General features: G+C 40.6%; 2 protein-coding genes across 2 annotated transcripts; both read left to right on the forward strand.

Moving 5' to 3' along the window:
• The first annotated feature begins 47 nt into the window (after positions 1 to 47).
• clrn1 (clarin 1) lies at positions 48 to 8,033 on the forward strand. The gene is made up of 3 exons (XM_064302585.1): positions 48 to 2,876; positions 5,811 to 5,990; positions 6,753 to 8,033. Exons 1-3 carry the CDS (start codon positions 2,624 to 2,626, stop codon positions 7,016 to 7,018), a joined length of 699 nt encoding a protein of 232 aa, XP_064158655.1. The 5' UTR covers positions 48 to 2,623; the 3' UTR covers positions 7,019 to 8,033.
• A 2,984-nt stretch (positions 8,034 to 11,017) lies between these two features.
• mindy4b (MINDY family member 4B) lies at positions 11,018 to 21,668 on the forward strand. Its single transcript, XM_064302563.1, has 12 exons — positions 11,018 to 11,224; positions 11,540 to 11,564; positions 12,842 to 13,015; positions 13,563 to 13,682; positions 15,252 to 15,346; positions 16,097 to 16,262; positions 16,638 to 16,703; positions 16,871 to 16,941; positions 17,562 to 17,634; positions 18,279 to 18,455; positions 18,696 to 18,876; positions 19,129 to 21,668. The coding sequence occupies exons 1-12, from the start codon at positions 11,115 to 11,117 to the stop codon at positions 19,269 to 19,271; spliced, it is 1,401 nt and encodes a 466-aa protein (XP_064158633.1). The 5' UTR covers positions 11,018 to 11,114; the 3' UTR covers positions 19,272 to 21,668.
• The last annotated feature ends 432 nt before the right edge of the window (positions 21,669 to 22,100 follow it).

Raw genomic sequence — 22,100 nt, forward strand, 5'->3', positions numbered from 1 at the left:
ACGCATACACACACGCAACCATGCATCTTCCATACATGCCTGCATATACACAAGGACACATAATAATTACATAATATTTTATAATAACCTTAATAATATAAGGAGAAGAATATGCGATCAATTTATGACAACACTAAGGAAGGATTTCAAAGCAAAGCCTGAAGTTGAAGGGAGCCTGTAGCCTCACCATCACAGTACTGACCTATACAATTTCAGTATTTCGTACAGCATCACAACAGGAAGTCTGAGAAGGAAATAAAACCATTGTGAGGCCATTTTCTCTTCAGTTACTGTGGCTGATGTTCTCTGAAATGTATCATGAAAAGGAACAGAAAACCAGTTTGAGCCACAAAATAGACAACCACAACTTAAAAATGTTGAACTAAAAATCCCTCAGTACACACACTTCCATACTAAATTTTTCACTCAAACACACTCGCATGCACACACACACACACATATGTGCATACACACTCATAATTGAACATGTAGGGGTTACAGGTTCCATTCCCAAATTATTTACTGGTATGGTTTAAAAATAAATATTCACAAATATTTTTGATTAAATAAGCCACATGAGATACAGTATAAAGGCATATTTTTTCTTCATTTGGCTCTGCACTCCACAATTTTTAGATTTGTAATAAAACATTTCATATGTGGTTAAAGTAAAAATTCTCAGCTTTTATTTTAGAGTATTTTTATACTCTTTGGTTTCACCATGTCGAAATTACAGAAATGTTTACACATACCCCCCATTTCAGGCTGACATAACGTTTGGGGCATATGAATGAAAATGAAAGTAGTCATGTTTAGTACTTTGTCGCATATCGTTGCATGCAATGACTGAGTCCGTGACCCCTAGACGTCACCAGGTGCTGATTATATTTTCTGATGATGCTCTGCCAGGCCTCTGCAGCCATCTTTATCTCCGACTTGTTTCAGGGGCTAGCTGCCTGAACTTTTCTCTTCAGCAGAAGAGACGCATGTTCAATTGAATTCAGTTTGGGTGAATCACTTGGCCAGTCAATAATTTTCCAGGTTTTGGTTTTGAAAAACTCCTTGTTACTTTTGCAGTATGTTTGGGATCATTGTCTTACGGTAGGATGACGTGCAGACCAACGAGTTTGGAAGCAAATGGTTGAAAGTGAGCAGATAAGATGTTAGCAATTTCATCATAAATTAAGAGAAGTGAGCCGGTACATGTAGCAGCCATAAATGCCGAAACCATAACACCCCCACCACTATGTTTCAGAGGTAAGGGGGGGGTTGCTTTGGAGCTTGGGCATTTCCTTTTGGCCACCACACTTTGCTCTTGCCATCACTTTGATAAAAGTAAATTTTGTCTCATTTGTCCACAGGACCTTTTTCCAGAACTCTGCAGGCTTTTTTACGTACTTCTTAACCATCTGTAACCTGGCCGTCCTGTATTTTCAGCTAACTAGTGTATCTTGCAGTGTAGCCTCTGTAGTTCTAATCATCAAGTCTTCTGCAGACACATCCAGACTCCTGAAGAGTGTTTCTGATCTGTCAAACAGGTGTTGAAGAGTTTTTGTTTGTCATGGTGACAATTCTTCAGTCATAGGTCTTTTGCGATGACTGAGTTCACCAGTGCTCTCTTTCTTCTTGATGTTCCAAACAGTTGATTTTGGTAGGTCGAAGGTATGGCCTATGTCTCAGACTGTTTCTGTTTCTTATCACTCAGCCTCACAATGGCACAATAACAGACTTCAAAGGTAATCGAAAGCCTAGAGAATCAAGAACTGAAATCTCTCTTATACATGCGCTGAGGAGGCAAATAAACACACCTGACTAATCAGAAACACCCATGAAGCCGTTTGTCCAAAACATTGCGGTAAATGGGGGGGACTATGTATAAAAAGTGTTGTAATTTCTACATGACAAAACCAAAATGTATACAAATACACTTTAATAAAAGCTGAGGATCTGCACTTTAACATCTGGACATGTGAGTTGTTTATTACAAATCTAAAATACAGAGTGAAATTAAGAAAAAATATGCCTTTGTCCCAAACATTTTGGAACTCACATAGAAAGTCAAAGCTGTGCCATGCGCTGTTCAGTATTAAGGTGCTGAAATGTCTGGAACAAGTTATTTGTCCTATAGGCCTATTGTATATACTCAGTAGTACACTGTATTTTGCAACAAAGGGAGCGTTTATTATATTGCCGCAAGAGCAACATCGTCCCATTAACCAATTACTATTAAAGGCAACTCTCTCCTATATGTCCAATCAAACTGAAGGTCACCGAGGCTGGAGGCTCTGATCACATCCTCCGGAGAGCTCCCAGAAATATAAACCTTTGGTTACTTAGAGACGGTGCGCAGCGAAAACGACCCGTGTAATTTTATACAGAGAGGACATTTTAGAACCCTAACAAGGCGTTGGGCACCTTTAACTAATTCGCGAGAACTGCTATTCAAAGAACCCAATGTATTTCCTAAGGAATTGTTTTCCTCAATATGTGAGAAGACAGTTAACCTAGTCTATTCATGGAACTGTTGTGATCACCAGGAGGCAAAGTGAGCGAGATGCTTCAACACAAGGACTATTAATGAAACGTTTCCCGTCAGTTCGGCTTGAACACCAGATGAACCAACATGCCGAGTCGCCAAAAGAAAATAATATTTTGTTTAGCTGGTCTTTTAAGTTTTGCCTGTGTCCTGGTTGTCGCAGCTGCCATGGGAACACAATTTTGGGTGAAGGGAACCGTTCTATGTAAAACCGGTGCTCAACTGGTCAACGCCACTGGACCCGAACTGGACAAATTCGTTGGCAAGATAAGCTACGGTCTTTTCCACGGACAGAGAGTGAAGCAATGTGGGCTTGGTGGGAGACCCTTCCGGTTCTCCTGTAAGTAAAACGCGCACCCGTGTAACTCATGAATGTAGTAAAGAAAACTGTATATTTAAAGACTACTGCGAAACGTGAAAATCGTGTTGTCTTTTCAGGGCATTTATTATTCAAAGCCAATTACAATTCAACCAGCATTCAGTCGGCTGATGAATTATTCAACAGAGGGGAAAAGCTATAGCCTATAAGGTTTAGCCGGCGGAGCTATTATTTATCTTTTAATTATATCTGGAGCCGGCAAGATATATTATCGTCCTCTCAAATAAAACAGCAGACCAGTTGACAGTTTAAGACAAATAAGGTCAATAGGCCTATATTGTTGTGTTATGAATGGTGAAGACACGGCTGAGCTTTACTGTCTCCTAGTTCAGAAGAGTTGTAGATCGCTTTTATGCTCTCACCCCTGATTCAAACATAGGTTGAGTGACTTAACACATTTGTCTCAAAATATCGTCGTGACTGCGTGGTTCAACCGTCCGTGTTTGAAGAACGAGACTTTTGGGAGCCCGAATGATGCATGTATGTGCCTATATGAAGTCGAATAGCTTATAGAATGAATGTGGTGAAGTAGAGCATGGTTATTTGAAAGAGTAACACAGAGATAAATGAAACATCTAGTAACTAACTGTGAGTATGGTAAGGTAATTGACAGTTTTTCATGCTCTTGCATTAGCCACGAAGTACCTTCTGGGTGCACTGTAAAAAAATAAAAATAAAAAAAAAACACACAACAACAACATTCAAGCTTGAGCTACTTACATACGGTTCCCTGCTGTCTTAAAATCATGAGTAAACTCCACTTCAAACTAAGCTTTGTTTTCACTTCTGAAATAAAGCTGAAAAAGTTAATGTGATTTAAAAGTCTTCATTGTGCTCATATAGTGTGCTTTGTAACCATTTAACTAATGATCACTTGTTGTTGAAACTTGATACTCTGATTTAGTACAAAATAATGATTTTATTATTCACATAACAGCACTAATTGCATTGGGTGAGTTATAGGTCTTTTGTTTGTTATCACATTCTATAGCAATTTGGGATGAGCCATACAGCAGTTTTTTTTTCATTTACATACTTCAATAACTCATGCTCATTTAGCAACAAGAAGAATGTCTTTATGAAGCGCAATGCAAAGGGGGCCATTTCCAACATAGCAAACTCCCCCATGGTGCTAATTCACAATTACCTCAGTAATTATCTACATGAGGGTGATGAAGGTAGTTTCAGATAACTTGAGTTGCATGGACATTGACTCAACTAAAACGTTGAGCTTGATATTTAAACATTTCCATGATATATTAAGTTGAAGAGAATAAACAAATGGACACGATCGAAAGAGGGCTGTTGATTTTTAGTGATCATGCAGTAGCCTGCAGTACCCGACACAATGACGAATTTCTGACAACTCAATACCAAACAATACGCTTTTTGTGGGGTTTTTTTTTTTTTTTTTTTTCGTTAATGAGTTTTTGGAATTTTGTCAAAACTGAAACATTCTTTCTGCTTGACTTGAAACTGACCACTTAGCCTATTGTTGAACAAGAATGGGCTGTTTCCATGAGGGCATTCAGAGCGGAGCGGCCTGGCTGGCTTCGGGTCCCACGTAAATCAACACCCGATAAAGATGCATTCTTTGGACAGAAGAAGAGTGAGCTTGAGTTGAATCCAAAGTTGCTTGTTAATCAACAACGTGTATAAACGTGTACACCGTTTCAGTCATCGCGGAAGCGTCTATGCGCGTCGGAACTGGGTCAGGTTTTTTCCTAACCACAGTTAGACAGATATAATTGGTTTCATGTGAAGAGTTTAAAATTCTCTGCAAATTCCGGTGTTTAAATCTGTCGTTTTCCCTACAGTTTCCAAATGTATCAGAACAATAAGGAAATCTGATTGCTGACTTGAAATGTTTTTACAAACCAACAAAATTGTGCTGTCCCTTTAAAAACAAAACTGTGAAAATGAATCATGCTGAGGTTAAATGCAGTTCCACATACTAAAGTAGGTCTACTTGGTATACTTAGAAGTAAAAGTATCCAAAGCCATGTGGTCATAAAACTGAGATATACCTGCCAATTATGCTTTGCTTAATTGTTGCTACCGGGTAATTTATGTACTACTTCATTGTTTTGTTTTAAGATTAATGGAAGGTTTCTGTCTAGAACTCAAATGCATTGAACGGCCGAATGAATTTACCGATGCCCATATTGTTTACTTCAGGAGAAATGAAGACACAAAATCCCATCCAGATGTGTACTAGACAGTAATTAGTGAGTGGTACCCATAACACTATTACAGTATAGATTTATACTGTAATAGCTTCTGGGGTGATTCAGCTCTAACAGAATTAATGTTAAGTCCGCACTGGATAAAAGGTAGCCTGTTCCAGTTCTGTAAAATGTACTCCAGCAGAATGATTTTAACACAGAGCAATTTGCTGTGCGACTATTATTGTGATCTGTTGTACTTTCAGACTCATGAGTGATCATGAATATGGGGGCATTTGTTTCTGGGGGAAGTTGGCCTTGAATGGAAAAACAGCCACATTCCTTCACAGACTGTAAAGATGGCCGCTAGACCAAAACAGTAGAAATTGAATGACAAATACATTTTGTCCTATTTTATTATAAATGTGCTGATGGTCTTTATATTGATGCTAGTTTCTGAGAAGCACTCACAGTAACATCATCAGGTGAGCAAATAGTTCCTTTTTCAGATATGCCTAATATAACAATAAAACTAACTCCTGGAGGTGGTGTAAATGGTGTTTTTAGCCTGAAAGAAAACATGCAGTGAATCTGCACCTTCCTCTTTAAGCTGTAATAATAACATCAGTCAAAGCTGCTGCTGGTGATTTAGATTAAGATGTTTCGCAGTATTTTTGTCACCGCCCTCCATTTCTCTCTGTTTTCTCTGTTTTTTTTTCTCTGGTGCTAGTTTTCCCCGACCTGTTGGACGTGATCCCTGCGAGTCTCCACATCAGCGTGATCCTCTTCTGCTCTGTGCTCATCGTCTTCTCCTCCGTGGCGTCGGCGTTCTTCATGTACAACGCTTTCGGCAGTCCTTACGAAACACTGCACGGCCCCCTGGGCCTGTACCTGTGGAGCTTCATCAGCTGTGAGTACACACGTCTGCACACACACATGCGTTGTACAGCAGGCGTGCTTCACAACCATATGGCTGTGCACAACCAGCGTACATCATGTGTGTGCAGCATATAGCACAAGTACATGCGCACATACACACAAACATATGCATATACAGCATACTGTCTACAGACGCACACACAAATAAACACTCAAAATATACATCACACATGCAACATACACCTTACATACTGTATGTAGGCACACTCAACAAAATCTCTCTTTTACCTATACAAAAAAACACACACACACACCATTGACACTTGGACAGGTAATTGGCATGTATTCAGCCAAGCCATTGGCAATCCATGTGATACAAAATGTTAAGTGTTGGAGGTAGAATGAGAGCTCTAGCACCCAGGGTAATTCCCAGGGTAAGTATTTTTAGTACCGTATGGGAGGAATCCTTATAATCACCCCTCCTACTTCACATGCTGTTTATTGCCATGCAAAATGGTATCCTAAAAAATGGGACCACGTGCTTTAAAAGGGAACATTGTTCTTACTTTATTTTCATTTATTTTCAATGCAGTCGTTGGGTTTCAAAAAAACATTGCAAGGGGTGTGTTTGAACTCAATTTGGCCAGGGTCCAGTCCAGTGCAGCATCTTTTCTGCAGCCTACCTGTCCTTTGATGAGGTCTGTCCTGGACTTTATTATAACATTGCTGTATTGTATATGAAAAGACCAGTGCAGTGCAGCTGGATCGCAGTAACCAGTGTTCTCCCTCACAGGTTTCTGCAGCTGCCTCGTGATGATCCTCTTTGCCTCCGAGGTGAGGCTCCACCGATTGTCAGAAAAGATCGCCAACTACAACGAGGGCAGCTTTGTGTACAAGACCTACACGGAGCGGTTTGACCGCTCCTTCTGGATGATCTTTTTCACCTTCCTCGCGCATACCCTCGACATCCTCCTTGTCCGCATGGCTGGAGTCCAGTTTCCCTTCCAGGAGGCCAAAGAGACGGACATGAACACGGGGGCCGTGGATCTCATGTACTGATGGCCCGTTGTTTCGGGGGCCCCTGACTTGGTGGTACTGTGACACCGGGCTTCTGCTGTTACCTGTGCTCAATAGGCGTCTTACAGCATCAGTTTTTCCGGTCCGTTCACTCGATGAAGGACAAGGCAAATCCGACCCTCTTAAGCCACTAATTTCCCTTTCACACAGACTGTCTGTCCTTCACATGACAACTAGAGACAGTTTCCAGGCAGGTGATGTATGAAAACTGTCTTAAATCATTATGCGGCGGGCGGGGGGGGGGGGGGGATCTACATTTTCCATTGCAATTGAGAGCTAGTAATTACAGCACAGTTTGTCATTGCAGAAGACCAGCTCAGATTAATTATCACTCTTTTTAGATTATGCTTATCCTGTGACAGTATTCCTTCCAAGTTTGCTTATCACTAGACATTTGAATAGATAGAAACCACAAAAGACTGAACTCTAAATGTGACGTGTCCTGTTTCGAGATTGTTGTTCCGAAGGCGAGCATTTCCTGCGATGCACAGTAAATCAAACATATATTACCGATTTGTATGCAGCATTTGTGCAGTGGAAATAAGGAAGATTGTATTGTTGTTATTCATCTAAATCTCTCTTTCTGCCGTCATTATATTACAGATGTAAGGCAGTGTATCAGGAGTTTCATTTGTTCACAAACCTGTACAAAATGTGCCAATAGTTATAATGTTTGGGATTTGTAGTCAATCGTTGACTTTTATACCATTTCCTGAGCAAAAGAGATTGGCTGATTCTCATTTTTATAGTTGTGTTGTATGAAATGGTTGTTCATATTTTCTATGAAAGCTGTAAGTGCTGCAGTTTCTCCTTTGCGACACAGGAGAACATTTATGAACTGTAGTCAGACTCAGACTCAGACTCATGCAAAATGAATTAAATATGGTGAACTGACTTCCTCTTTCTGTCGTGTTCATGTTCTAACTGACAATCAAATCAAATTAAGATATAAGATAAGATAAAAATGTCAAGCGCGTGGTCATATGTTTTTAATTGTTCCACAGCGGTAAATCTGGTTGTGGCATAACTATTTTAAGAGATAGAATCATAGGTCCATTAGAAAATGATTGCCATTTTCTGGGGTGAAAATACCAGACTCCTCCAAAATGAATATAATTAACCTGGGGCCTCATTTATAAAACAGCCATACACATATTTGATGCAAACTGTGTCTGATTAAATCCACATCAGTATTGGTATTTGAAAATCTTGAACTTGACATGAAAATGTGCTTACCTCCAAGTTCGGTCCAGACCATGCATGTGAACCCAGCTGCTGTATTGCAGGCATAATACTTTTCTTTCTCTGCTTGCCTACCATTTTCAGTTGCAGCTTCTTCAATGTAACTGTGGAATGATTTATAAAGGAAAAGGAGACATAGTAAGTCAGCATATAAAGCCAACTGAAGGCATTCACAGGCCGGAGCACTTAAGCTCACGCAAATCATGATTCAAGCATACTAACATATAAATTATTTGTATTCTAATTTTTTTTATTTGAGCACCAAATTTAAAGGCCAAATATAGTGTAAAATCCACGCTTATTTTAAAAACAAGGCTTACCCTATTTTTTTTTCCTCTTTCTGCCTTTCAAGAAGTAATGTACACTAGAGGGTAGTGTTGTCCAATATCCTGTATTATCTATAGCGTCAAACCAAAGCAGGACGAAATATACCAGGAAGAAATAAAAGGTTATTCTCTTAAGCAGCTCAAAAGCATTTCTGTGTTCTGTGCAGTAGAGCCAATGTACAGATTAGCACACAGAGAAAATATATGCATTGTACAGGTATCGCTAAGATACAGTGTTGCTATGGAGGTCAGGTGATTATACTCATTAATCACATTGCATGCCAGACACACCCACCCACAGCACAGCAGGAGCCTGGTAAAGGTCCTGAATTCAGCAAGTTTGTGTGTTAGGCATTATTACCTCCTGAATATGCAGCACCACCCAGCACAGAACCCTATAAACACTGCTTGCTTTCTTTTCACACAGTTACTAGCCTCCCCAAACTCAATGTATAGTTTCTGAGCTACTGCTGCAAACATCATCTATAACGTACCTGTCTGTCCGCTTGTCCACCTGTCTGAATTTTCTGTCCGTGAGGAACAACAAGATTCAAGGTAAATTTTTAATCCTTTGAATTTTCTGTATTGCAGTACTGAAAAATGGCATGAGTGTTTTAGTGAGCGTTGTATTGGGGACTGGGGAACTGCAGTCCCAGATTCTCTAAGACATTCAATGCATACTATAGGCTTCTCTTATCATCAGAAAGCATACAGTGGACTTTTCATATTTAGATTTATTTTTTTTTATATAAATGTGCCACTTACCAAGTCTTTGTTTTTATGAGTCTTATGAGTTTTTACTGAGTACATGCAATGCAAAGATACAGGAAGACTATATGGATTACATTCTACATGCAGTTTAATATAGATTCTATAGACATTTTTTTGCTTTGTTGCCATTTAATGTCTGAGGTTCAGTCAGATTTTGTGCATGTGGCCTATTATGAATACTATGTGGAATATGACAAGTGTCAGATCCCACTTACCCAGATTATATTTCCTTGTTGGGTTTGTTAGCTGTATTCCTGAAGACTCAGCATTTACTGTCTAATAGCAGGAGCTTATTTGATTACATTTCCTTGTTAACGGGAGCATATTTGATTACTTTTCCTTTCTGAGGAGTACATGGAAAAAACCAGGGTCCATCAAGGGCAAGTGGAAAGTCTGGGCTGCATCATTATATAATGATTAAAGAATTGGGCAAGAGATCAAAATATTGCAGGTTCACTTCCCAGGTCAAGGATAATATAGTGGAATGCATGACTCCCACAAGCATCCTTAATAGTTTTACCAATGGTGTAAATGGTCTTGGATAAGGGCATCAGCCAAAAAAATAAGAACAGGTTATTTTGTGGATGTAATCCAAACCTTCAGTTCTTTTATGTCACAACTTAAATGTGGAGCTATGCCACACACACGCACACACACACACACGCACGCACACACACACACATGCACAAATGCACACACGCACACAACACACACACACTATTTAGAAAAGTGTCAACAACCCATCTGGTAAAAATGCATAGCGATAATGGGAGTGATGGAACTCTGAGCAGCAGGAATGTCAGTCTAGATCCAAGCACAGCTGTCTGTACTTTGACAGTTCTATTGATTGTATCAACCAATGGTGTAACTTCAGTTTGAATATTAGGGGGACATAAATTATGCCCTTGAGGCGAAATAATATCTTGAAAAGTGAAACATCAGAGGTTCCCTTCCACACTGAGGTTAACATTGTGTATTCTGGATTAATTATTGTTTATACTTGCATGGTATATTATTGAGAATACTATGTACACTACAGCTGCTTAATCCAAAGGGGATTGTGGCAACAAATAAACACAAAAGACATTAAACAATAGCCCATTGTATTGATGTTATGTAAATCTGAGAGAGGGTGAGTATATTAGCACTGCTTTCCATCTCTCTCTTGTTCATTTGGCAAATTACAGGAATTAATGCAGGAGAGTTCATACTTAAACGTCTGATTTCAGTATCTGTGAACGTGTAGAATTGGCTAAAATGTTTGATTGTTGGACTGATTTTTCAAAGCAGCGTATGAAGCGTAAAATACATTCTTTAAAAAAATAGCTGCTGTTTGTGCTCACATACAGAATTTTAGTAATATCAACAGTCACTGTCATGCGTTCATGGCCCATCACACTCCCACTGTTTGCGTTTTAATGAATGGAATGAATGGGAATAATATTGATTCCCATTCATTCCATTCATTAAAACGCATACAGTGGAAGTGTGATGGGCCATGAACGCATGACAGTGCTTCACAATCTACTGAAACATTCATTAAGGTCTGAAAGAGTAATTGAGGGTTTGCGGGGGTTCTGTCAAGCAGTGATGGGACACATACCAACACCGACCATTTGTACCGCGCCGCGCTTTTGCGCGCACTGCCTGCGCCACCTCGCGCGGCTGTTGTATGTCACCAACTGACGAATTTTCATGCTTGAGATTCGAACAGCGTTGATTTGTGCCACTTGTCACAGATGAAGGACGACGCCGACACCGATGTTCCACATGCCAACACGGAGCTGGACGACATACTCAGTCAGATATCTGACCTGGACAAATGGAGGGAGATTTTCAATGCTCGCGGGTGAGTGCAGGGAATAGCATTCCATTCATTTATTTACTATATCAGGCAAGCGCCTGCTTAAAAAAGTATTACAGTATCGGCTATGGCTTGCATTGTATAACATGGGTTTTATGTATTTAATTTGATAATCAACCCGTCTTTAAAGTGAAACGTGTCGACGACGTTAAGAATAAAATGTATCCTTGGTGCAGTATCCTGTTTAATTATCCAGCCTATAGACATATAGAAAAATAAGTAGTATTTCTAAGCCATATATTTTGACTTGTTCCCATATGCAAGCCAATACGATCTCTTGCATGTCTCTTGTATTCGTAGGTTGGAATTACAGGATTGCATTAAGGTAAGCTGTTTTTAAACTAGCAGCTACATTATTAAACAGCATGCCCCTTCTCTAATATCCCATATAAATTACTTTCCGTTGATTCCTTGTAGTATTAATATGTTACTAACTGGAGTCCTAATTTAAATCGCACAATTACACTGTTTTGTTCAATCAGACAAACCATGAGAAAATATTGCAGTAATTAAATTGTTTTAAAATATGTTTTTTGTGTGTATTTTTACTCTTACATTTATTTACACTGTGTTGTTGAAATTGTGTATCATGTTATTGTCCAACTTAAAGTTAGTCTAGCTAACCCAGAGGCAATTGCTTTTGTTTATAAGAAATATTCACTGCTACAGATTTGACAGGGTTTTAAATTATGCTTTCAGTAAGTTCCTTGCTCGAGGGGACAACAGTAGAACCCCACCTGGGACAGGAACACGTGTCGCTCTTTTCATTGTTAATGCCGTGACCACTGTCATGGGCGGCTGTCTAAACATCTACTTCTGTCTTAACCACTCTTTCATAATGCAGTCTATACAGCCGGCATTTACAGTGGGATAACTGATCCTACACAGACACTAGTCTCAGGTAGCCGTGTGCCATATTCAATCAGTCAGGAGCTGTGTGTGTGTGTGTTTGTGTGCGTGAATGTGTGTATCATGTGATATTGTCAGTGAATTTGATATCTCCCGGGGCACAGACAACAGTGAGGACGTATAATTTTACTCCACACACTACATGGCTCGCTCTCTCTTTATCCCTCCCTCTACCTGCCTCTCTTTTTCTCTTCAATCATACTGTGAACGCCGTAGCTCACTGTGTGCTTGTGGGTGCATGTGGGTATGAGCAGTCTGGCACTGCCACCCCAAAGACACTCTGCTGCAGACGATGGCGGACCACCAGGAGGTCTTGAACACCATTAGGGCACTGCAGCCATCCAGGTTGAGCTATATTGAGATCCTGCAGACGGAGGTGCAAAGGAACCAGGACGTGAGTCACACCCATCACCTCCACCGACATCACCACTTCTGAAGCTTGCAAGATGCTTAGCACTCTCTTCTCAGCTTGTCACCTGCTGCGATATAAGTAGTGTCGCCTGAATTGCTGTCACCCACTTCTGTCCTATTGACTAGAGGAATTTCATCTGTTTTTCACAGGTCAACAATAACATGAAGCAGCTCAAAGACTGTGGGGACTTTGGAACTGCTGGAAGAAAGAACATATGTGTGGGATTGCATGTGTGAGCAGGTGTTATCATAATCAAACAGCTGTCTTTCTGGTCCTGACAGAAGCCCCAGGGGAAACCAGAGGACGATGGAGAAGAGGGGACAGGGAGACCCCCGACTGGATCCCGGCCGTCCCGTGAAAACACCACCCTGCTGACGCCGCCCTACTCCATCCCCCGAGCACTGGCCGTGTCCCCTGGCCTGGGCGGGCTGCCCGTCGCTCCTGAGATGGCTATGGTGAGTCAGGCGTGCTGCTTCCTGAACATGAGCCCGTAACCCTACACCCGAACCCAGAGCTGTGTGCCCCGCCGCTCTCCTCCCGCTCCCCGGGCTGAGATCGGCCCACGCCGGCCTGCATCACGGACAAAGCCCCAGAGTACAGCTAATCAATTATTCATGAGCCTCTTAAGAACCGGACTGAGGGAGAGAGGGTGCTCCAGGGAAAATGGTTTGAGGAAACGAGAGCAATTCTCCTTCAGTAAACACTTTGTGTGTGTGTGTGTGTGTGTCGTACTGTACAGACTATGGTATACAATTTAGTTATTTGCGTATATATGTAATATTATTCCTGGAGGAAACACTAACTATTATACATTATTGAGCAGGAAAGATACTTCAGATGTTTTGAAGCAGAAAGCAGCTGTAAAATCCAGTTGATTTTGGTTCTGTTGGACCGATGCTCGTGTTCATCTCTACAGACGTGGGGTGAATACAAAACCCACAGGTCAGACAGTTTCAGGCTCACCCCAACTAACCTCACTGCTCTTTTTATTTTATATTGCAGAACCTCCGAAAGGTTCTTTTTGGGAATACTTTTCATATCTTCAACTATGAGTGGAAAAAGTCCTTCTTCAAGTTCAGAGAGCCATACTCAGACCTGTCTTATGCCCTGGAGACAGAGCGGGTAAGTAAAATAAACAAATAAATAATACAACACATATATGTGAACTCACACATGCATATTGTTAATCAAACTATTTTAAACTGTTCTTATATATATATATATATATATGATTTACATTTTGTGAGATCTGACCATTGATGATCAAATGGCATTAAATCATCTCATGTGGGAGTGTGTTTAGGTCAGGAGGGTTGGTGGGCTGGGGGAGTGTATGGAGCCTCACTTGCCAGGCTCTGGATGCACACACATTTGTTTGATGTTTCCCAGTTTGTTGTCTGTTGTCACACCACGAGTATTTTTAGACAAGCAGAACCTACTTAACACTTGCATTATTTTAAAAAAATAGCAAAAGGGCAGCTGTCAAAACTCCCCTGCTAATGTTTTGTTTAAAGCTGCATTCAGCACTAGTCAAAAAGTAGCAGTGTGTAGAGGTGGTCAGCGTTAGAAGTTTTGGAGATCACTTAAACAATCCATGAATACAACATTAAAACAACAATCGTCCCTCTCAGGCATGTATGTACCGGCCCCCATTCTCAGGGAAATGATTTAGTAAGAGTGCATGAGAGATCACATTATTTCGAGATGGGAGCGATGTTTTTTGGCTGTATAGTTATCCATCCTGTGTTTTAATGGAAGCCATCATGTGCCCAGTAGCTGACATACTAGACTAATTACTGGAGGGGTTGTGGGTTTGAGTTTAAACATAATTTTGACATAAGTGGTACTGTACATTGCATTTTTGTCTTATAAATGCAGAACTTCCAGAATACAGTATATGCATAACAAGGAAATAAAACTCTTTAAACAATTCAGTATGACTTAAAAATAAATAACTATTCTCTGATGACTGAGCGCAAAACTGATTAGGTAAAAACTGATTTAACTGATTAAATAAATCATACAATTCAGATAAATGCAGTTGCGCTGGAAGGCCATAACTTTGTGTTCACAGACACACTTCAGAGAGTTGTATGATGGCTATCTTTAAGGTCTTATTGCATGTAACTGGACATCACACACATACACCACTTTGCTAAAACAGCACCCTTTACTGTTACATAGATGATAGGTATTTAATTAGCCCAAGTTGTTTGTGGGAATTGTATCACAGTGAGAGGGTCAGGTTCCAGCCCTTAGAACCTATAATGTCCTCAGACTGAAAAGTTGTCTCCCTAAGACGATGCCAATCAACAGCAATTTGTTAATTACCTCACTGGCATCACGTCTGTCCTTATCAGTACTGAATTAAACTGAGCGAACATTGGGTATCCAGTTTAAGCAAGTATCAATGTCACTGTTAGTCACGATGTCTGAAGGTGTCTTACACAGTGGGGAAACAAGGTCATGCATCCCAGTACAACAACAGCAGTGTGGAACACTCTGACTCAGAAAGGGTATATATCTCCCATATGCATTCCCAGGCTTTTCTCATCACTCTGTAAGTCTTACGCACAGACGAGCTGAGGCTCACGTGGATCTAGAAGGACAGGATAGTGCATTCTTGTATTCAGAACAGAATTCTCACCCGTTTGTGGCGAGACAGCGATAACCGCCACTCCTCTCCCGCAGGGTGGAGCTCGCGCCATTCAGATGGCGGTCCAGGCCAATATCGTTAAATTCCTGCTCTTCACCCAAAATGCAAGCTCTGACTGCTGCATGCAGAGGTGAGTACTGGGCTTTTAGACACCTGAACCAATGGCCCTCTTTCATTTGCTGAGGCCTGCGAGAAATCCAAGCACAGAGGAGGAGGATCACAGTGGAGCTTTTTAAACAGGAAATTGATTCCTTGAAAGATCCTTCTTAGGACATTGAAACAGTGATATGTGGCGTGGTATGACTCCCTCTAATCCATGTGCCTATTAAGTTACGCATTTGTCCCCTTGACATCAAAATACATCATAGGGATCAATCTAATTAGAGGTGTCAGCTATCCAGACATTGCACAGATCAGTTTAATACTATTTTAAACTAAGTCAAATTATGTCAAATAAAATAATCTGAAGCTTACCTCCCATATTATACCAGTTGTCACAGGAATATTATTAGACATAAACTATAATGATAGTTTGTAATATTTTGCAATATATTTTTTACCAATTATTGAGCTGTTTCCAGAACCCAGTTTTTAAATTGGTTTTGTCAGGGCATTTGGCTGTATACTTGCTATATTATCCAGCTAAACTGCTACAACTGCTAGTGATACAGGCTGGCAGGAGAAGCAAACCGTTAAGTACTGAAATGAAATAGGAAGATTTTAATAGGAGCCAGAAATGGGTAGATATCAAGGAAATTACAACAATGTATCAATGTATCATATTTTATACAGGAACAAAGTAATGACTTGCAGAAGGTTATATTGAACTAAAATGGCAGAAAATGGAAGATAGGCTCTCTGTCTCTCTCTCTCACTGCAGCCTGAGGGAGGTGGGCGAGAAAGAGCAGGAGCGAGCGCTGGCCGCGGCCCTCACAGACATCCTGTGGACCGCAGGAGAGGAGCAGAGCGCGGCGGTCTCTCTGGTCACCTCTGAACACAGCTTCACCCCACACCTGGACTACAAACAGGACAACCTCACAGAGAGGGCAAGTATTACCCTGCTCATTACGGGGCGGCATAGCTCAGGAGGTAAGAGCCGTTGTCTGGCAGTCGGAGGGTTGCCGGTGCGATCCCTGGGCGTGTCGAAGTGTCCCTGAGCAAGACACCTAACCCCTAATTGCTCCCAACAAGCTGATTGGCACCTTGCATGGCAGCCTTTCACCTTTGGTGTGTGTGTGAACGGGTGAATGAGAGGCATCAATTGTAAAGCGCTTTGGATAAAAGCGCTATATAAATGCAGTCCATTTACCATGTCACACAGAGGGCCTATGGGCCAATGAGTAATCTATATTTTGGAAAGTTGCCGCAAGCATTTTATTCAAATGTTTACATTTAAAATGTTTCTAAATTCCATTCTATAGTTACAGCTTTTCAACTTCAATGAGAAGGAGGATGTTCGGAAATTCATATATGAGCACATACAGTGTGTGAGTAAGATCAACCGCCAAACACAACAAATTGACTTTCATACAAAACATTTCACCCAGTAAGCAAAACTGCAGCCCTTTCACCATTACCAATGGAATGGCACCGTTAAAAGAAGAGTTACTGTAGTTTTAGGTTAATTAGTGACAATTGTCTCCTGGATCCACAGTTCAAAGAAGAGGGGAGTCATGGGGTCATCTTGTTCCTGTACAGTCTCATCTTTTCCAGAACGTTTGAAAGGTACGAGCCCCTCCGCCCTGTGTACACTGGGGGTGGCTTAACTGCTGCCCTCCCAGCATCCTTTTAACCCTGCTTCTGAAGAACCACAGCACATTAATTACTACCTGAACACATTAAGTCCCAAGTCCATTCAATAAAGATATTTGATGGTTTAGAGAGAAATGAAACAACCCCATTCATACCTCAGAGAGGTGCATGTCAGATCAGCTTTGCTATATTATGCACCTCAATTTTTTTGGTGGCATCAGACCAGCGCAGGCATACTGGTGAACACTGCTGTATAAACATCACCTTTACACAGCCTTAGATGAACAGTAACACCATGCACTTCAGCACAGCACCAGGACAGCACAATTGCACGACTGTAAACACCGCTTACCCACCTGCAAAATCACACTGAGCCAGGTTTCCACTGACCCACCTTCATGTACATCCAGCCACTGTCAGTTTGTTGTGGAAATACCTCTGGCTCCCCTCAGGTATAGGTGACCTGCAGTTAAGATGGGAGAGTGGAAATGGTTCTGATGAAAAAACTGTACTGGAGGAACTCAAACAGGCTGAGAGTTATTTATCAATTACATAGATTTTTTTTAACAAAAAAAACTGTTATTTTCTGACAGGCTGAGTGAAGACCTGGACTCCACCACCTCTCACCTCTTATACCCGAGTCTGGGCAACTTTGTGTGTCGCCAGGTAAGCACTGTATTTTCAGTGGAGGGATTTGGAGGGAAGCAGGCCTTTTCTCATTAACTGCATGTGTTCTGCTGTAACTGGGGCAGCAGCTGCTATATTAGCGGTGTTCCTAGGAGTACAGCGGAATAGAGAAGGGGGTACCATGTGGAAATCTGTTGCCCTGAGCGGGGCTTTCCTTATTGAGAGCTTATTCCCACAGCAGTTACCCCCAGCCGAGTGCCTGGGACTGGATAAGTGGAAGGTGCTGAACTGTAACTTGGTGAAGGGGCTTGGCTATACGAAAGCAAACATCCAATAAAACTGATCCACAGTCAACAATGGCCAACAAGCCCCAGCTTGTCCCAGTGGCACACTTTAAATGCCAGGTGTCTGACCCTCTTCCAATGTAGTACAAAACCAACCCATGGTATTGACAATGGGATAGTTTTTCTATTCTGAGCTGTGCCTTAACAGTGACTTCATATCCAAACACTGGAGTATGCTACGTAAATCTGTTTGACTGTCTCACAGGCCTTTACGTGTCTGATAATCTCTTTCCCCATGTTTTGGTGTTTTTGTGCCGCTCTCTGTGTGACGGTGTGAATGACTGGCACCCTGTGTGCTGGTGACGCTGGTGTGTCCAACTGGCTCGGTGTGTCTTTCAGGCACTGATGAACCTGCTGTTGACGGGTCGGGCCAGCCCAAATATGTTCAATGGGACTCTGCAGTATGACGAGCACGGGGAGCCCCTGGAACAGCCACTGCGCGGGGTCCTGTCCCGCAGCGATGTTGGGTACCTGTACTGGAGCCGGGAGCAAGTGGAGCACTCACAGCTGCCAAAGGTACGGTGGCCATTTTACTGTGCACCTGTACACATCTGAGTTCACCTGTACACACCTGAGTTCGCCTGTACACACCTGAGTTCACCTGTGCACATCTGAGTTCACCTGTACACATCTGAGTCACGCTTGTATACATGTGAGAACTGGTATGTAGTCTGTCCAGGTCCTCTGTATGGGCAGATGGACAGGCACGCTGCTCCCTCCCAAAAATGACAGTGCCTCTCCTCTCTTGCTGTGCAGGTGGGCAGCATGCTGAAGACACCCAAGCTGCCCATCTGGGTTTGCAGCATCAATGGCACCTACAGCATACTGTTCAGTCCCAAGTGCTCCCTGTTGTCCGACTGGAAGATGGAGCACCTGTTTGACCTGTACTTCTATAATGGCCAACCATCCCAAAGAAGCACTGCACTGCTGACCATAGGTAAAGCACAACTAATTTTACATCAACAATCATAAAAGAACATTGAATGTTCTTTATATCATAACATCATGCACACAACATTATTTATATTAGAGTTTTTGTAATTGCATGCCTATACTTACAAGACAGCATTTCCCCTGGTGCTCTATTGCCAGGCCTTTCTGTGTTTGGGCAGAGTTGTAACAGGCAGTCGGGAAGGCTGTGTAGAGATACAGCTCACCCTAACTGAGTCCTTTCTGCTTTTTCTTTCAGACACCCACTCCCATCATTGGGAAATGGGAGATGGGGGCACCCTGGGGGACCCTGAGAAGAGGTTCCCTTCAGTGGAGATGACTATCAGGACCAAATGGGAAGGAGCAGCCATTGACTGGAATGGGACAGTTCCTTTTTTCTAACTTGGTGAGGCGCCATGTGACCTGGTAGTTTTGACCGTTATGTTCCACCTACAGGTCACACGGTCAACTCGTCCTTTACTACAGGAGATATTGGTCAACAGCACAACCCAGCGTCTATGCTCACTACTACGAGAGCAGCCTGAGTGCTGTACTACAGTGCAATGCGACATTACGACACGCATTATACAACACCACTATCAACACGCAGCAACAGCATAGACACAGGATACGCATAGAAACACACTGCCAAAACACAAAGCAATACTGCACTGTCATCAGACAGCAATAAAAAAAAAACTCAATACCCAGAAACCTATCCCTGTCAACACAACACAGTCTGCAACCTCAGTACTAAAGCACAGGGTCAGTGTCCACAAACAGCAGAGCACAATAGTGGAGTTTCCATTGGGATTTTAATAATAGCCTGAGCCACTCACATTGTGCCAAAAAAAAAAAAAACCTAAAAACTGACCCGTTCCTTAATATGCTTCTGTGCACTAAATATGCTGGAATATACTGGGAAGTGAGGTCAAGCAGCTTCCAGGATAGAACTCCATTCCAAAGCCATTATTTAAGGGGAGGTACCACAGGTGAATAGAGAAAAACATTCCTTTCCTCCAATCAAAATTACATTTTATATTTTGAATGTGGACACAAATGTAAACATGTTTTGTATTATGACTTTTTTTAGGAACACATGCAAATGATCTCATTAATAATTAAAAACTACACATTTGCATATTAGAAACTTTTTTCTCAGTGGATTCAAGTCAGAGTTCATTTTTCTGTTTCAATGGGAAGAATAACTCAATAGCTGGAAATACACAGAGGGGTTTTTCAAAATTTTGCTTACTTGATGAATTATTTTAAAAACCAAAGTCTTTTTTTTGTTACTATTTTTCACATAAAATTCCCCATAAAATAGAATTGGCAAAATATATCAGAAAAGCTTGGTAGCTATATGTATATCTAAGTTGAGCTGAAAAAAATGTTTTCATACTGGAAGTAAGTAATTTAGAGAAAATGGACATTAAAGATAATTTTATGCTTAGTATACTTGACAAAGCTGGTATAAAAACATATTAATTAACAATTTAAACATGTTCATTGTTTCAGATATTTTATGAAACTACAGTAGTTGTAGAAGTGTAATATCATAATATCTTTTGATCTATCCAGCCAAAATTTATTTTCACCTGTGGTGTCTCTTCTTAATATTCAATGAAAATACAAGCTTTCCTTCATCAAACTGAGGAAAATAAGAATTCAATTATCAGAAAAAGGTTTTGAGCCTGTTTTGTGAATTATTTGTCAATAATTAAACCCTTTTAATTACAGAATTGGTTGACCAATGCAAAAGTGAAATGCCTGAATTAATACTGAACAAAAAGTCCCATGAAGTTGCTACATTTCATAGCATTTCATGTAGTGGTACCTACATTTGTTACTTTATTTGTTACAGTTACTTTATGTACTTTTTTTTACCCTGATTGTAAGTTTCCTCAAAAGGGTTTTTTAATCACAAAATAATGCAAAGACCACCCTACAAACATTTTCCAATGTTTTATCTTGTTACATTTAATGAAGGAAAGTTTGCATCTCATTGGAAATGCATAGCATACAGTACAGGAAATTCACTTAACTAGGGATTTTGATACGGAAGTGGAAGCTTCATTTTCCATGTGGTATTCCACCTGGGCTTTCAAATTAATTTCATATTTGAGTTTTTTTGTTTGTTTTTTAATATGTAAATGCCTGGAATGGTAGAGAAAAATCATGATGTGAAAACCAATTCAGAAAGTATGTAAACAGCCAATGCCATTAGATAAAGGCAGGGTGTAACACCGTTTGTAAACAAAAAAATGGAAATTTAAACAAGTGTCAGATGGCAGTATCTGATACTTGCAAAAAAAAAAAAGGTGCTATGGAAAGACTTGTGTTGCCATTACACACACAACAGTGTTGGCACTGAATACACCACATTGTTCTCTGATGCACACTGAAAATAAGTCACTCAAGTCTGGGTTTTTTGCTTTAATCTGTTCTCTGGCTTTATTTAAATGTTCGCATTATGGCTCAGGTGTCAGCATGATAAATACATTTTCAGAATGCATACATTTTTGTTGTTGTTTTTCTTTGGTTCAAACTGCAAGCAAGTCTAGTCTCCTCATATGAAAAACAATGTAAATTATAATGTCTATGCTTTGAAAAGCCTGTCATTTGCCTATTGTTGAGGATGCAATACCATGAAGTGTGTTCAGGTGATCGTTGCAGTCTGTGTAATTACTCATCATCCATGGTAATATTATTCACATAATTAAAGAAAACTAAATCAGCATGTCTTTTTTCAATGCCTCCATAGCAAAATGTGTTTATTAAAGGTTAATTTTCCTCTTCCATTTTTTTCTTTTTTTTTTTTTTACAAAATAGAGGCAGCTTTGTTAAAGTCACCTCTGCTTGGTTTGGAGAGCGCACATTTTGTTTGAAGTACGAAATAGTACTGAAAGCATTCATTAGTCATGTATGTCACAATATTTGGAGACAAACTTGAACAAATAATATAAGGTATTATTATTATTATTATTATTGTTGTTGTTATTATTATTATCTTAAAGCGCTGCAGTGTAAAAACAATTCTTGTGCAAAAGAACCGTTATGATATCAGTTACTGAATTGGCCATTTAAACCTTACTAACCAGGGTTGTTGGGTAGCTGGAGAGAGATTTTCGTTATGAGTATTGCATGCACACATGCACGCGCACATCTTTTGTTACCTTTGGTTTATGACAATCTGTCTCGATTTTTATTCGTTAATTAATAGACATGTTA

This window comes from Anguilla rostrata, chromosome 12, assembly GCF_018555375.3.
Source record: "Anguilla rostrata isolate EN2019 chromosome 12, ASM1855537v3, whole genome shotgun sequence".
NCBI lineage: Eukaryota > Metazoa > Chordata > Actinopteri > Anguilliformes > Anguillidae > Anguilla > Anguilla rostrata.

Coding starts and splice junctions, on each gene's coding strand:
- clrn1 (XM_064302585.1), top strand. CDS start 2,624: ATGCCGAGTCGCCAAAAGAAAATAATATTTTGTTTAGCTGGTCTTTTA. Junction 2,877..5,810: donor GAGACCCTTCCGGTTCTCCT/GTAAGTAAAACG, acceptor CTCTGGTGCTAG/TTTTCCCCGACCTGTTGGAC. Junction 5,991..6,752: donor CCTGTGGAGCTTCATCAGCT/GTGAGTACACAC, acceptor TCTCCCTCACAG/GTTTCTGCAGCTGCCTCGTG.
- mindy4b (XM_064302563.1), top strand. CDS start 11,115: ATGAAGGACGACGCCGACACCGATGTTCCACATGCCAACACGGAGCTG. Junction 13,683..15,251: donor ATGCCCTGGAGACAGAGCGG/GTAAGTAAAATA, acceptor CCTCTCCCGCAG/GGTGGAGCTCGCGCCATTCA. Junction 17,635..18,278: donor GCAACTTTGTGTGTCGCCAG/GTAAGCACTGTA, acceptor TGTGTCTTTCAG/GCACTGATGAACCTGCTGTT.